Consider the following 17816-nt stretch of genomic DNA (forward strand, 5'->3'; position numbering starts at 1 on the left):
ACACCTGGACAAAAAGGAACACCTACAGTTGGAAGTTTACATACACCTTAGCCAAATACATTTAAACTCAGTTTTTTCAATTCCTGACATTTAATCCTAGTAAAAATGATCTGTCTTAGGTCAGTTAGGATCACCACTTTATTTTAAGAATGTGACATTTCAGAATAATAGTAGCGAGAATGATTTATTTCAACTTTCATCACATTCCCAGTTGGTCAGAAGTTTACATTACACTGAATTAGTATTTGGTAGCATTGCCTTTAAATTGTTTAACTTGGGTCAAATGTTTCAGGTAGCCTTCTACAAGCTTCCCACAATAAGTTGGATGAATTTTGGCCCATTCCTCCTGACAGAGCTGGTGTAACTGAGTCAGGTTTGTAGGCCTCCTTGCTCGCACACGCTTTTTCAGTTCTGCCCATACATTTTCTATAGGATTGAGGTCAGGGCTTTGAGATGGCCACTCCAAAACCTTGACTTTGCTGTCCTTAAGCCATTTTGCCACAACTTTGAAAGTATGATTGGGGTCATTGTCCATTTGGAAGACCCATTTGCGACCAAGCTTTAACTTCCTGACTGATGTCTTGATGTTGTTTCAATATATCCACATCATTTTCCCTCATCATGATGCCATCTATTTTGTGAAGTGCAACCTCCTGCAGCAAAGCACCCCCAGAACATGATGCTGCCACCCCCATGCTTCAGGGTTGGGATGGTGTTCTTCGGCTTGCAAGTCTTCCCCTTGTTCCTCCAAACATAAATGGTCATTATGGGCAAACGGTTCTATTTTTGTTTCATCAGACCAGAGGACATTTCTCCAAAAAGTACGGTCTTTGTCCCCATGTGCAGTTGCAAACCGTAGTCTGGCTTTTTTTATGGTGGTTTTGGAGCAGTGGCTTCTTCCTTGCTGAGCGGCCTTTCAGGTTATGTCGATATAGGACTCGTTTTACTGTGGATATAGATACTTTTGTACCTGTTTCCTCCAGCATCTTCACAAGGTCCTTTGCTGTTGTTCTGTGATTGATTTGCACTTTTCACACCAATGTACATTCATCTCTAGGAGACAGAACGCGTGTCCTTCCTGAGCGGTATGACGGCTGCGTGGTCCCATGGTGTTTATACTTGCGTACTATTGTTTGTACAGATGAACGTAGTACCTTCAGGCGTTTGGAAATTGCTCCCAAGGATGAACCAGACTTGTGGAGGTCTACTTTTTTTTTTCTGAGGTCTTGGCTGATTTCTTTTGATTTTCCCATGATGTCAAGTAAAGATGCACTGAGTTTGAAGGTAGGCCTTGAAATACATCCACAGGTACACCTCCAATTGACTCAAATTATGTCAATTAGCCTATCAGAAGCTTCTAAAGCCATGACATCATTTTCTGGAATTTTCCAAGCTGTTTAAAGGTTGTCAACTTAGGTTATGTAAACTTCTGACCCACTGGAATTGTGATACAGTGAAATAATCTGTCTGTAAACAATTGTTGGAAAAATGACTTGTGTCATGCACAAAGTAGATGTCCTAACCGACTTGCCAAAACTATAGTTTGTTAACAAGACATTTGTGGAGTGGTTGAAAAACGAGTTTTAATGACTCCAAACTAAGTGTATGTAAACTTCCGACTTCAATTGTATATAGAGTGGGAAGAAAAAGTATGTGAACCCTTTAGAATTACCTGGATTTCTGCATAAATTGGTCATACAATTTGTTCTGATCTTCATCTAAGTCACAACAATAGACAGTCTGCTTAAACTAATAACACACAAACAATTATAATGTTTCATGTCTCCATTGAACACACTGTGTAAACATTCACAGTGCAGGTTGGAAAAAGTATGTGAACCCTTGTATTTAATAACTGGTTGACCCTCCTTTTGGCAGCAATAACCTCAATGTTTTCTGTAGTTGTGGATCAGACCTGCACAATGGTCAGGAGGAATTTTGGACCTTTCCCTCTTTACAAAACTGTTTCAGTTCCACAATATTCGTGGGATGTCTTGTGTGAACCGCTTTCTTGAGGTCATGCCACAGCATCTGAATTGGGTTGAGGTCAGGACTGACTGGGCCACACCAGAAGGCATATTTTCTTCTGTTCAAGCCATTCTGTTGTTGATTTACTTGTGTTTTGGGTCGTTGTCCTGTTTCATTACCTAACCTCTGTTGAGCTTCAGTTGGCGGACAGATAGCCTTACATTCTCCTGCAAAATGTCTTGATAAACTTGGGATTTCATTTTTCCCTCAATGATAGCAAGCTGTTTAGGCCCTGAGGCAGCAAAGCAGCCCCAAACCATGATGCTCCCGCCACCATAGTTTACAGTTGGGATGAGGTTTTGATGTTGGTGTGCTGTGCCTTTTTTCTCCACACATAGTGTTGTGTGTTCCTTCCAAACAACTCAACTGTAGTTTCATCTGTCCACAGAATATTTTGCCAGTAGCGCTGTGGAACATCCAGCTGCACTTTTTTTTTTTTTTTTAACATTAGACGTGCAGCAATGTTTTTGAGGGGGGACAGCTGTGGTTTCTTCCCATGAACACCATTCTTGTTTAGTGTTTTACGTATTGTAGACTCGTCAACAGAGATGTTAGCATCTTCCAGGGAATTCTGTAAGTCTTTAGCTGACACGCTAGGATTTTCTTAACCTCATTGAGCACTGTGCTCTTGCAGTCATCTTTGCAGGACGGCCACTCCTAGGGAGAGTAGCAACAGTGCTGAATTTTCTCCATTTATAGACTATTTGTATTACCGTGGACTGAGGAACATCAAGGCTTTTAGAGATACTTTTGAAACCCTTTCCAGCTTTATGCTAGTCAACAATTCTTAATCTTCTGAGATCTCTTTTTGTTCGAGGCATGGTTCACATCAGGCAATGCTTCTTGTGAATAGCAAACTCAAATTTTGTTGGTTAGAGCTGCCTTGCCCCACATCTATCATGTCTCATTGATTGGACTCCAGGTTAGCTGACTCCAATTAGCTTTTGGAGAAGTCATTAGCCAAGGGGTTCACATATTTTTTCCAACCTAAATTATGTATTCAATATAGACAAGAAAAATACAATTTGTGTGTTATTAGTTTAAGCACACTGTGTTTGTCTATTGTTGTGACTTAGATTAAGATCAGATCAAATTTGATGGCCAATTTATGCAGAAATCCAGGTAATTCTAAAGGGTTCACATACTTTTTCTTGCCACTGTGTATGCACGCACGCGAGCACACACATACAGGCACACATGCTCATTTCACACACTCACAGGAAGATCCATAAATGCTCTACCCACACACACACACACACACTCACATGCAGCAGTTTTAGGCTGATAGATTTGTATGATTATCCATGAACCTAAAACAAATTTCTCTTCTCTGTCTCTTAGGGCGAGTCTGTGAAGTATTTCTTGGACAATGTGGAGATGCTGGGGGAGCAGGTGGGTTTCCTCTTTATCCCTCAATCACTCTACCTCTTTTGCTCTACATCCCCCTCCTGTCCTCCACTTATCCTTCTTTCTCTCTCCTCCAGAGCTACATCCCTTCCCAGCAGGACATCCTGCTAGCCCGCAAGCCCACTAAGGGCATCCATGAGTACGACTTTGAGATCAAGAGCGTTCCCTTCAAGATGGTGGACGTGGGAGGACAGCGCTCAGAGAGACGACGATGGTTTGAGTGTTTTGACTCTGTCACCTCCATACTGTTCCTAGTGTCTTCTTCAGAGTATGACCAGGTACACACACAGTGGACACACACTCAACACTAGGGCTGGGCGATAAATCAATATCGGTAATTACGTCCCTTAATAACGATATAAAAACGTTTAGGTTCATTTTTGATAATGTCGATATAGAATAATTAGGTACAGCCGTCCATTCCACCTCTGTGACGCAGCAGGAACGTGCGGAGAAGTGACAATATGCACGTGGAGAGGTGCTAAAAACCACTTAGCACCTCGAGTGATGGAGTAGCCACTATTAACCACGAAAAATTAGTGATGTAGGGGCAAACAGTGGCAGTGATAGCCATGGAGAAGGACTAGCTTCCAACAAAGAAATTATTGTAAAAAGGGTTAATCTGTTTCAGTAATTTGGAAGTGGTTTGGCTTTTTGAAGTCCGACAAGAGCAGAGCAATGTTCGGTGCAAATTGTGCCGTAGACAGGTGGCTACGAAGTCTGGTAATACGACAAACCTTTTTCAACATCTGAAGCAAAATCACTCTGGAACATGCAGGAAGTTTTAGTTTGCGCCACGGTATTGATAAACGCCCCTCAAGAACCAGCCAATCTAGGGATGTTTGCCCAATGCAGTCAACACTGACGGCGTTTATGCCCTACAAGCAAACATCGAAAAGACAAAGACATCATAAATGCTATTATGCATTTCATTGCTAAGGACATTAGCACAGTCGAAAAGGAAGGTTTCAAGAGGCTTATCAATTTAATTGACCCCAGGTTCGTGCTCCCTGGCCGCAAACATGGAACAATTTTCCTTCAAGTCTAATTTTACGTGTAGCTCGCATAAAAAATAAATAAAAATGTTACCTTTATTTAACTAGGCAAGTCAGTTAAGAACAAATTCTTATTTACAATGACGGGCTATCGAGGAACAGTGGGTTAACTGCCTTGTTCAGGGGTAGAACGACAGATTTTTACCTTGTCAGCTCGGGGATTCGATGTAGCAACCTTTCGGTTACTGGCCCAACACTCTAACCACGATTTGTTAAGGCATTCTTGAGTTTGAAGCAGATATGCACCTTTTAAACGTGATTAATATCCTGATAATTATCGTTATCGAATGAAAAAATATATAGATCTCGTGATAATCTATTTGCCATATCGCCCAGCCCTACTCACCACACATTCTCTTTGTTTCTCTCACCCACACACACTTCCTAATGTATTTATTTTTTCAAGGTCTTGATGGAGGACCGACAGACCAACCGTCTGAGAGAGTCATTGAACATCTTTGAGACGATAGTCAACAACCGAGTCTTCCTCGCCGTCTCCATCATCCTCTTCCTCAACAAGACTGACCTCCTGGAGGAGAAGGTCAGTAACATCACAATCACACCAAACACTCTAGGAAGCAGGGTTCACACTCAAGAAAGTAGGCTCTATTCGCTTTTCAGAGATAAATGTATTGTAATTGAGGCCACACCAACCTTCAGATTCTACTAGGGCTGACCCCAATTAGTCAACTGGTCAATTGTTTGGTCGATAGGCTGTTGGTTGACTAAGATTTTCACTTATTCACTCTTGGCATTCTCTCAACCAGCTTCATGAGGTAGTCACCTGGAATGCATTTCAATTAACAGGTGTGCCTTGTTAATTTCTGGAATTTCTTTCCTCGATGCGTTTGAGCCAATCAGTTGATATTTATTAAAGTGTACGTACAAATGGCTTATAGACCAGGTTGTTCGCAAATTATATTATACAAATGTTATATTTTGCTTTTCAATAAAACCTGACATGTTGGTATAAGAACATCGTTCTACTTTATTTTTGAACTTTCCCGGCTAATTTCTATTCTGTTAAAATGAATTACAATCTAAATGTGATTTTGAGCACCATGGGTGGACGCCGATCTGGATGCAGATCAATGTCCGGTAAATTTCTCAAATGTCCAGTAAATGTAAATATTGCCGGTGATGTTGTCCTGTGCCACATTTACCTAACGGAAACCACCTTACACATTGAATAAGGGACTGGCACTGACCTGTATATACTTGCATTCCCATGTTTCTTCAACTTATATCGTACTTCTTGTATGTTTTTATTCTATCTATTTACATGATTATCAACCCTGCATTGTGGGAAAGAGCTCTCAGTAAAGAATTTCACTGTAATGTTCTACACCTGATGTATCCTGTGCACGTGGCGAATAAACTTTGTGTTGATCTGTTCCCGGCAGGTCACGAACATTTCGCTGAAGAAATACTTTCCAGAGTACACGGGGCCGGACCACAGCCTGCCGGACGTCCAGAAGTTCCTAGTGGACTGTTTCCGGGGGAAGAGAAGAGATGCGACACAGAAGCCCCTGTACCACCACTTCACCACGGCCATCAACACGGAGAACATCCGCCTGGTGTTCCGAGATGTCAAGGATACCATCCTCCATGAAAACCTCAAACAGCTTATGCTCCAGTGACCTATGACCTCTAGAGAGGACCTGAGAGGAACCAGCCTCAGAGAGAACCTCAGAGAGGACCTCTTCTCCCGCCTAAAAGAAGACCTGATTGAGGACTGCTCTCACCTTCAAAAGAGGACCGGATTGAGGACACCAGTGCCTTGGGGAGGACCTTGATGTTCCACTTTTGTTGTTTCAATGGTTTTATTTGGTTTTTACTGCACTGTGTTGAGTGGATGGTCTATAGACTGCTCTGAGGTGAGTTTGACCTTCTAGGAGCCAGGGACATGATTGAACGCTGGATAATAAGCACTGTCCTTGGATCAGTTTTGAAGCCTGCCATGCTGTCATAGCCCCGCTCCTGTCCACTGATCTGAGACCTGTGTGACTGACAGAAACCACAACGCGTTCATACAACGTCTTAATAACCCTTAATCACTGTGTGTGTGTGTGTGTGTGTGTGTGTGTGTGCCCCCTGTGCTATCTGTGTATACCGGTCTTGGCATTAGCTATCATGTCCTTTTATAGTCAATACATTTTAATGTGTGTATACAGTTTACAAATTTCTACCTTTCTATTCCCAGGTAGTTCTCATGTAATTCTGCTGTAAGGACACAACACACACACTTGGCCGGTTATCTAGTATTGTTATCTCAGGGTTGGATGGAGGTACCTCTACAAAGGATGTCATTACTGTGTTATTATTGTAATAAACAGTCTGTCCATAGGGCTGTAGTCTGTCTATACCCTCAAATTCAAATCTGGACCTCCACTGCTTTTAGATTTGTATTCTTCCCCCTCTATTCAGGGATTGATTTTAGACCTACGACACCACGTGGGTGCAATTAATTATCAGGTAGAACAGAAAACCAGCAGCACTCCGTACCTCGTAGGGTCAGAGTTGAAAACTCCCGGTCTATAGTGTATATCCCAGGTTGAAGCTTTCGATTTTTTGTTAAATGTCTTCCTGTGAGAACCTGTTTTGGGACGTATTCACTAAGCATGAAGCGGAAGCAAACGGGCTGAAACAGGGATGTACTATCTGAACTTGTCCAATAAGAAACGCTTGTTTTTCTTTTTCCATTGCACAATGTTTTGAAACATTTTTCTACAGTGTGCCCTAACGGGACAGAAAAGCAGAGGGGGCATGTCTCAGACCCTGGGCTACAGTACTTTAATTTTACAGAACTTTCAGGCAGATTCGTATGCGTGTTAATTTCTGTCTGAACTTTCTATAATGTTTTGCCCCCACGGAACGTGGCACAGGTTACCACGACAAGTTAAAGGTACCGCCTCCTCCTTCCCTTCCCATTGGTGGCCTTGTAAAGGGACTTACGTTGTGTTGGTCTGTCTAATGGATGTGATCATGTTTATAGTTGTACAGACTGACTCAAATGTTTCTTTTAGTTTAAAATCATGACAGATTAGTTTGTTTCCGGTCCATACTGTAACCTGTTGTTGATGACCATAGTGTGTGTATAGGTATGCCAACACTGTAAGATACGCCACCTCATAGTGCTGAAAGACAGCTAGAGACTGACTCCAGATTAGCGTTTGAACGTTTCTCTCCTGCCAAGTCACACTGTGCCTTTTCTATGACTGTATAAAGATCGACTGTCCTAGTTTCTCTAGCTACGGAGATTACGTGTCCGTCTTTCCACTGTGCCTCACTCTGGCCTTGTACAGACTGACACCTGGGCCCAGATTCACAAAACCTTTTAAGACATTTCTTAAGTGCCATTTTTTTCCCTTAACTTTATATGTATTAAAATTTGCTATTCCTCAATAAGGTTATTGCAAATGTTCTTAAGTTTCTTCCTAAGAAAATAGTTAAAAATAAATTAGAGTCTTGAAAATAAAGTTATTGGATTTCTTCTTGTAATTCCAAGATGGCTATAGTCAACCCTTGTCTTAAACTCATGGAAGTGAGAAAATAAGCTAATGAAAGCAATTGAACATGTTTATTGACTTTACTGAAACTTTCAGTTGTAGTTATTGTTTTATATCCAATAAAACATTTTAGACCAGTAATCTTGGTAAGAAAAATGCTAACATGATTGCCCTTGCTAGCTAGCTCGGTTGGCTAGCGACAATCATCTTAGGAAGATAGTTAAGAAGTCTGTAAGAAAATCGTGAATTATGAAACCTTTGAGGAATTGCATTTGAGTTCTTATGAACTTACTTATTTTTAAGAAGCTTAAGTTTTTTTGCATAACTTTTGTAAAACTGTTCCCTGATGCCTTAGTTGTAATATAAAACTGTTTACTTCCATGTGTAAATGGTTCAACAACAACAAAAAAATCACTGTTTCACGGTTGGCCTTGTCAATGAACATATGTTTCTTTCTCTAACAATCTGCATTCTTTTTTTTATGCCACTAATTTTTACAATAAACACTTCTAATAAAGTGGGAATTGTCATTCATTCAGCCCATGGACTATAAAGCAGCAGTTTGAGTCTGGACCAGAGGCCACCCCAGTGTGCACATTTTTTTTCTCCCGCTCAACACTAGCACACATGATTCAACTACACAAGGGCCTGACAATTACAGATAGTTGACAATAATTTGAGAAACCCTGGTATAAAATGTTACATCAGAGAGTAAGAGGCAAAGCGACCGGAGTAAATGTTTGGACCATAGCCTAAGGCTGGATTCAAAACACTTAAGACACACACTATCCCCTCAACCCTCAAATTAAGTGGACACTTCTGATGACGTCTGACGAGTATACACTTGCAGGGCGAGGGAGGAAGGAATGATTTTTAAATGGCCCACCCTGGCTGGAAATTCGTCACTCATTCATCCCGCGATGATTGTGTTTTCAGCCACCGGTAGCTTGTGGGTGCTTTTATATGATTGCATATCTACTTATTAACTATTTAACTATTAATATACGCATACTGTATGATAGCTAGAAAATTAATTAGCTAACTAACGTTAGCCTGCCTAGCTACTTCTAAAGAAGGAAAATGTTTTATTTCTACAATTTCCAAAAGCTAGCCAAACAAAAACATCATTACTTTTATGAGATGTTTGTGCATTAGGAGCACAATTACTAACTTATTTACACTAGTTTTTACTTACACTTGTATGTTGACTCCATATTGACATTGAGGTTTTAAGTTTTGGCTGACTTTTTTAAATTTATTTATTTATTTTAATCTTTACCTAGGCAAGTCAGTTAAGAACAAATATGTATTTACAATGACTGCCTACCAAAAAGCAAAAGGCCTTCTGCTGGGATGGGTGGCTGGGTTTAAAAATACATTAATATAGGATAAAACACACATCACGACGAGACAACACAATGTTACATAAAGAGAGACCTAAGACAACATAGCAAGGCAGCAACACAACATGGTAGCAGCACAAAACATGGTACAAACATTATTGGGCACAAACAAAAGCACAAAAGGCAAGAAGGTAGAGACAATACATCACGCAAAGCAGCCACCACTGTCAGTAAGAGTGTCCATGATTGAGTCTTTGAGATAAAACTGTCCAGTCTTAGCGGATATACAATCATCGCAAATTGAATTTTATGAGGCGTTTCAGGCCCGAAGTGAACACAATTGTATTTATTTTTATTTCACCTTTATTTAACCAGGTAGGCTAGTTGAGAACAAGTTTTCATTTACAACTGCGACCTGGCCAAGAAAAAGCAAAGCAGTTCGACACATACAACAACACAGAGTTACACATGGAATAAACAAACATACAGTCAATAATACAGTAGAAAAAGTCTATATACAGTGTGTGCAAATGAGGTAGGATAAGGGAGGTAAGGCAATAAATAGGCCATGGTGGCGAAGTAATTACAATATAGCAATTAAACACTGGAATGGTAGATGTGCAGAAGATGAATGTGCAAGTAGAGATACTGGGGTGCAAAGGAACTCTATCAGAGAAGTAGTTGGTGAACCAGGCGAGGCAATCATTTGAGAAACCAAGGCTGTTGAGTCTGCCGATAAGAATGTGGTGATTGACAGAGTCGAAAGCCTTGGCCGGGTCGATGAATACGGCTGCACAGTAATGTCTCTTATCGGTGGCAGTTATGATATCGTTTAGGACCTTGAGCGTGGCTGAGGTGCACCCATGACCAGCTCTGAAACCAGATTGCATAGTGGAGAAGGTACAGTGGGATTCGAAATGGTCAGTAATCTGTTTGTTAACTTGGCTTTCGAAGACCTTTGAAAGGCAGGGTAGGATGGATATAGGTCTGTAGCAGTTTGGGTCTAGAGTGTCTCCCCCTTTGAAGAGGGGGATGACCGCGGCAGCTTTCCAATCTTTGGGAATCTCAGACGAATCGAAAGAGAGGTTGAACAGGCTAGTAATAGGGGTTGCAACAATTTCGGCAGATAATTTTAGAAAGAGAGGGTCCAGATTGTCTAGCCCGGCTGATTTTTAGGGGTCCAGATTTTGTAGCTCTTTCAGAACATCAGCTTTCTGGATTTGGGTGAAGGAGAAATGGGGGAGGCTTGGGCGAATTGCTGTGGGGGGTGCAAAGCTGTTGATCGGGGTAGGGGTAGCCAGGTGGAAAGCATGGCCAGCCATAGAAAAATGCTTATTGAAATTCTCAATTATAGTGGATTTATCGGTGGTGACAGTGTTTCCTATCCTCAGTGCAGTGGGCAGCTGGGAGGAGGTGCTCTTATTCTCCATGGACTTTACAGTGTCATAAATCTTTTTTGCGTTTGTGCTACAGGATGAACATTTTTGCTTGAAAAAGCTAGCCTTATCTTTCCTAACTGCCTGTGTATATTGGTTCCTAACTTCCCTGAAAAATTGTACTCGCAAACTCCATTAAAAACTGAGGGCTGAGGGGCTTATGTTGCCAACTTCCCTTGCTTGGCTAATCATTTGGACCGACAACAAGCATGGCTGCGGGGATTCCCCCAAGGGCTGAGGGTTTAGGGCCGAGGGCTGTCTACTTTGAGTTTGAAACGCAACCTTATTTTCAGTAGCTAGGTTTCCATCCAGTAGAACCCCACAGTGGAGGTGTCATAATACCCATAAAACATGGCGGTCAAACAGGGAAATGGTTCCAATCGTTTTTCTACCAATTTTTCCCATAGGGAATTTTAGAAACACTTAAAATAAGGGCTGTGTTTCATCTAGGCTTACCCTGGCGTGACGTTTTGATAACCATGTAAATCTATCTTGGACAAGGTGACTTATCAATATATTCTGCTCTATTTACTCTCAGATTTCAAAAATGCTAATTAGCATCAAAGTAGAATAAATGCAAAACTACAAATCCCTCCAGTCATCTCTAGCTGACGCCTTTGCTAACAGGTATTGTGTCAATTTAAAACGTGCACAAGACAGTTCACAGAATTGACCATTTAAATAATGTTACCAATTTATTAATTATTACATTTAGCAAATATATTAAGTAACCTTGTCTTAGACAGATTTACAGTTATCAAAACGTCACGCTAGGGTAAGCTTACACGAAACACAGCCCTTATTTGATGTATTCCTACAATTCTAAAATCCCTTATGGGGGGGGAAATGAATAGTGGAAAAAACGATTGGAGCCATTTCCCTGTTTGATCACTATGTTTTATTAGTATTATGACTCATACCGTGGTACTCTATAGGCAGATTTTCATGCAAATATTAAAATCCACATAAAAACAATATGCGCATTTTCCCACCAGAGATGTGTTTCCATCACATTGACTGATAAAAAAAACTGTGCGTGATGGTTAAATTCCCATGTAGCGAATAAGAAATACAAATTGAATGGGTTTCCATCGCATTTTCAACTGGGGTTTTCTCACAAAGGAATGTGCGTTATATACGAACACTGGTATTGACACGTGCAGGCTAGCCAACAGTTTGCAGTTACAGGTATATTGAGAATATTATAATAGCCAGAAGAGCAAGATCATTTGTATTTGGCAAACGGCAGCCAAACATCGATTATCATGTCACCAGAATAAGAAGATCCTAGGTATTTATTGGAAAGCAGTTTCAAACTCATCACCTTGCACTTTCACCGCCCTCTGAAGTTCATCATAATGTATTTAATCTGTAGCCGAATAAACTGTATGCTTTCACGACGAGTTGTTGTGGGAGAACCATAAAATGTTATCACGTGACTCCAAATTTACTTCGATATGATAGTTATTATATTAATATTTGCGCATAAAAGCGTTCACAGCGACATTTCTACATTTCTCGCATAATTAATTTTACCGACACAAAAATATCCCACCTTGTCTAGCGTATTTTCTTTAGTCGATATATTGAAAGTTTACCGACAAATCTTCTGTTTCCATCAGGCCTGTCATGTTTTATCCTACGTACTTTACTCGCAGTAAACATATAATCTATGGTTCCAATCTCTCTGTTCAGGCTGGAGCTGTAGCAAAGAGGTTTATAAGTAACCCAAGATAGACCACAGCCTCTCGTTTTCAATGGGAACAATGAGTCATAGTTGGCAGAACAAGCAAGGACGTGGGCAGAGCCAAGCACGAGCTAGCGAGATCCTATTGGCGCGTTCTAGCGTTATTTGCATATTTCCGTTAGGGAACGCCTACTCAGTATTGCGCGTGTGCAATATATATATATATATATATATATATATATATATATATATATATAATATATATATATATATATATATATTTTAACCTTTATTTAACTAAGCAGGTCAGTTAAGAACAAATTATTATTTATAATGACGGCCTACCCCCGCCAAACCCTAAACCGGACAACTCTGGGCCAATTGTTCGCCGCCCTATGAGACTCCCAATCACGGCTGGTTGTGATACATCCTGGAATCGAACCAGGGTCTGTAGTGATGCCTCTAGCACTGAGATGCAGTGCCTTAGACCGCTGCCCACTCGGGAGCCCCTAACTCAATTCTCCCTTGCACTCATTCTAAACAACGCAATTTTTGGAAACTTTGGCAAAGTGTACAAAAAGTCTACAAAAATGTGATTCTAGTGTTGGGAACAGAAAACTGTATTGAGATCAAATGTTTCATAGATGACAACATTTGCAGAATGTCCCCCAAAATCGATATCGTTCCTTCTTCTCCAGGCCAAATCAAACGAAACGCGAACGAGCTTTGCTTCGCATACACGCGAGAAAAGTAGATTTGCTTTTCTGATTTTAAGCGCCTGTTTTCTGTCATTCAGGACCGGGCATTCTAATTCCAGCGAGTACACGCTCGTTCGCGTTTCATTTGATTTGGCCTTCCCACTGCCGGCCACTGGGCTTCCGCTTCCCATATTTGGTAGGGAGTGTAAACGCCCAGCGGATGTTTCACATTTATACATCCGGTGAAATGTCTGTCTCATTGTTCTATCTGTGGGTGTAGCTTCCACTAGGGGTCAGCAAAGATCTATCTATTTTTCAACTTCCACGCTCACTTTTTCTAGACTACGAGATACATTGTTTCGTTTTTACCGGTACAATTCTAACCAATTGCTGTATCGGTAACGAGTGCAATAACAGTTCGTTTAGAGAAAGTAATATCAGACATTTCTAAAGCTTTATTTGTGCTGAAAATATTTTCGATGTGGAATTATCTAGCTAATTTTCTCAGGCGTTTACTTGTGCTACCCAAGGGGTCTTTTCCAAAAGTATTTAGCAGACAAAAATGTTATGGTTGAAACAACTTCTGCACACAATGTTCCACGCGTACAGTAAAATGGCACAAGTTTACATTTCGTCAAGAAGAAGATAAGCATTAGAAGCTGTTGAAGTGGCGCTGGTTTCGTTCTAGCAACCAACAAACGGCAAGTCAAATTGATTCTACCACTCAAGACTCATGTCATGTGGGTTATGTTTACAAGCCAATATGGCATTTCCCATTGTCAGGAGCACGACTCTGGCTATGCAGATTAGAAAAGCCTAATAATGGTCATCAAACTCATTAACCCATTTGGTTGAGAGAAAAGTAATGCATGTATTACATATTCATGTATAGATTATGTATAGTTTTTCTCTAAGATATTAAAGCTAGAAAGGTATTGGTTGTAAGAGACAACATTCTGAAAATAATTTCATCCTTTGTGTCAAACTCTGTCAGACCATAATAACAACATAATATTTACATCATCTATAATCCTCTCTCTTTTCCAGCAGTGATGTCGTCCTCCAGTGAAACATGCCCGTTCTGTGGGAAAAACTTCAAGAGACTGAACAGCCACCTTCCCAGATGCAAGATGGCTCCGGTCGCCACAACCACACAAAGCTCGCAGACCCTCCCTGGCCCAGCTGACCTCATCATAGACAAGAACAGCAAGAAGACATCTTTATCATTGTCTTCTTCATCACCATCAACAACTTCTACTAAGAGTAAGAAGGCATCATCTTCATCTCCATCACCAGCGTTATCACCATTGGCAAGTACAACCAAGAGTAAGAAAACATCATCATCATTGACAACTTCTAAAAGCAATAAGAAGACACCATCACCTTCCTCATTGTCATCAACAACAACTTCAAAGAAACGGCAGAAGCTCCTTGATGAGACTTTCATTCTCTCCAAGGACAGTCTGGCAAAAGATCCAGCCAATATCCACACAAAACCCAAAGTGATAGCCAAACTCAAAGCAGTCCCTGCCACAGCCCCAGTCCCTGCCACAGCCCCAGTCCCTGCCACAGCCCCAGTCCCTGCCACAGCCCCAGTCCCTGCCACAGCCCCAGTCCCTGCCACAGCCCCAGTCCCTGCCACAGCCCCAGTCCCTGCCACAGCCCCAGTCCCTGCCACAGCCCCAGTCCCTGCCACAGCCCCAGTGAGCACTAAAGCCAAAGCTGCCTCTAAGAAGAAGGTTTCACTGAGGGAGCAGATTGAACTATCCGCTCAGACAGCCAGAGCTGCTGCCACACTATCCCAGCAACCTTTACCAGGGGCACAGAGTGACGCAAGACCCTTCTGGAAGGAGGTGGAGGTGGGGAGCAGTAGGGAGAAGATGGGGAGCAGTAGGGAGGAGGTGGGAGGAGAAGAGAAGCTGCAGAGATCAGGCAGTGGTCAGCCCAGACCCAGCATCCAGGACCATACCACCATCAAACCTGACCGGCTGTACAGCAAGACAATCACACTGGACCATAACCCAACCATAACCTCCGACCTCAATAAAGACGGTCTACGCAGCAAGACAAGCAACAGGGGACCACTCACGGTCAACCACGTTTCAACAGTACTGGACCGTGTTCAGACCACAACCGCTGATCGTAACAAAGACTGTCTGTATAACAAGACCAGAAGACTGCTCACAGTTGAACTCGGTCAAACCTCCATGAGGACAGAGTCAGCAACAGCCAATCAGAGCGTGACAAGGGAGAAAGCGCCATTCGACACCAGGAAGTATGGTACTGAGCAGAGGATCATGGGTCTGTAGTGTTTATCTGGTCCTACTGTATTATGGCTGGCTAATCCGTTAACCATTGACCTCTCTACTCCCTGTAGATGAGACCAGCACTAACTGGTTAACCATTGACATCCCTACTCCCTGAAGATGATGAGACCAGTACTGATTGACTGGCATGTTGTGTTGTAGGTAAACTGTCTCTAGGGGAGGTGAGGCTGAAGGAACTGCCTTCCTGGATCGCTACCAGAGCTCCCCGCAACCCCAGAAATGGAGTAGAGGCCCTGAACAGCGGTAGAAGACACCCTACACCATGGATCATCAACTAGATTCAGCTATAGGACGATTTGTTTTTCATTGAGCGGATGGTCAGGGGGCCGGAACATAGTTACAAATAATTTGTAGACTGCAAATTGACCGCAATAAGCCCAAACAGATATATTTGACAAAAACATTATTATTTTAAACCTTGCTTACATTTGTATACCATCACATGCACTGAGTATACAAAACATTAAGAAGTTACCAGCTACTAAGTTGCTTTGAAAATAGTGGAAACAACTTTTAATGTACACTGAGTGTACAAAGCATTAGGAACACCTGCTCTTTCCATGACATAGACTGACCAGATGAATCCAGGTGATATTGATGTCACTTATTAAATCCACTTCAATCAGTGTAGATGAAGGGGAGGAGACGGGTTAAAGATGGATGTTTAAGGCTTGAGACAGTTGAGACATGGATTGTGTGTGTGTGTGCCATTGGGGGTGAATGGGCAAGACAAGATTTAAGCGCCTTTGAACGGCGTATGGTAGTTTTTTTCCCGTAGTTTTAAATGGTTTTTTTTATCAGAAAACTTGGGGGTGCCAAATAAAACGCCAGTAGGGGAACCCTGTGCCACACACACACACACACACACAGTGAATCTATTCGGTTATCCCATGATATCTCTTTTAGGTCCATCTACCATCTCTTTCTCTAGGATGGCAGTGGTACTACAGGAGGTATATAGATGTGAGGAAAGGTGGAGTGGGAGGAGTGGCCATGCTGCTGGCAGGATACTGCATCCTGGGCTACACCTGGCACTACCCACACATCAGTAAGTGTGTATGTGTGACTTCAATCTTTCTTCAGAAAATTTACTCACTTTCTTTATTTTTCTATGTTTACTGACTTGTGTGTTTTCCCTCAATAGAGCATGACCGCTGGAGGAAGTACCACTGAGCCCTGCTGAGCGCCAGCGGTAGGGGTCAAACTAAGTGAAGACCTCTCACTCTGGGAGCACGCCCCTAGTGGTTTGGTGGAGAAACATTTTCCAACAGGAGACATATTTGATGAGCTGCAGCTATGGCGAAAAATGCTTTGGCTTTATACATATATTCTTCTGTGTGAAAGGAGATGAAATGTATACAGAAGCAACACTGAGGTGCCGAGGAAAATGGTCTCATTTCAGTTTGAAGTTTAATTTCTTGTAAACCTTGTGTACAACTCTTTAAGTATTTGTCGCATTTGCTATTGTTTTGTTAACTGTTTATGAAAGGGAAGGATATCTCAATGTTACATCACTTCTGCTTTTAGGACAAGTTAAAATGAATTGTGTTCTCTCTAAACTAGTGAGAACAGCATCAAAGCTAATTCAGCACTCCTAAAAGACTCCCAGCAAGTGTCACTGTTGGACTGTTTTTGTTTAAACTGACAATGTACTAATGTGTGTAGTATACCCACCCAATCAATGCCTCAAATGATTGAATGTAAAGTCATGACCAGCCGTGAGACAAACTTGCCCAAGTATAGTAATACTATAATTACAAGTATTACGGTGTGTGTGCTTGCAGTACGTAAAAAATGTATGAAATGTATGCATTCACTACTATAAGTCGCTCTGGATAAGAGCGTCTGCTAAATGACTAAAATGTTTAAAAAAAATTTACTGACTGTGAAGGTTTTACCAATACTACATGTTTGAGAAAGGTTAAATTTCAAATGAATCAGGCTATGCCCATTTATGATTGTATTCCAAATGAATTTATTGTTGACTTTTCTCTTTCTGTTGTAGTGAACACAAACTAAAAATGAACAACTGACAGTATTTGTAATGATTTCTCTTGGAACACTTCATAGCCAACAGAATACAAAAACTTTTACATTATTTTTCTTTACAAAAAAGTATAAATATTGTTTCATTTTTATATATATAGATATATATAAAAACTATACAAATCATGTACAGAGTGTGACAAACAAAAGTAAACAGTGAAAATGGGCGTAATGAAGTAAAAATGTGTCACTCCTTGGCAGAAAGAGCCTAGTATATCAACCTTAGGCACTCCTGTGTGAAACGACTGTTCCCCATCAAGTGCACTACTTTTGCTCCACG

General features: G+C 41.4%; 1 protein-coding gene across 5 annotated transcripts; it reads left to right on the forward strand.

Moving 5' to 3' along the window:
* Positions 1 to 13474: 13474 nt before the first annotated feature.
* Positions 13475 to 17367, forward strand: LOC106578910 (uncharacterized). 5 transcript variants are annotated; one of them, XM_045702379.2, is made up of 5 exons: positions 13475 to 13864; positions 14211 to 15443; positions 15632 to 15733; positions 16422 to 16546; positions 16635 to 17367. In XM_045702379.2, exons 2-5 carry the CDS (start codon positions 14216 to 14218, stop codon positions 16671 to 16673), a joined length of 1494 nt encoding a protein of 497 aa, XP_045558335.2. In that variant the 5' UTR covers positions 13475 to 13864; positions 14211 to 14215; the 3' UTR covers positions 16674 to 17367. The 5 variants fall into 5 exon arrangements, 4 of the variants coding, with proteins under 4 accessions (XP_045558335.2, XP_014013636.3, XP_014013635.3 ...); XM_014158161.3 differs by having other exon boundaries at positions 13476 to 13864; positions 14214 to 15464; XM_014158160.3 differs by having other exon boundaries at positions 13477 to 13864; positions 14211 to 15464.
* Positions 17368 to 17816: the final 449 nt, after the last annotated feature.

The sequence above is a fragment of the Salmo salar genome, chromosome 19 (assembly GCF_965601325.2).
Source record: "Salmo salar chromosome 19, fSalSal1, whole genome shotgun sequence".
NCBI lineage: Eukaryota > Metazoa > Chordata > Actinopteri > Salmoniformes > Salmonidae > Salmo > Salmo salar.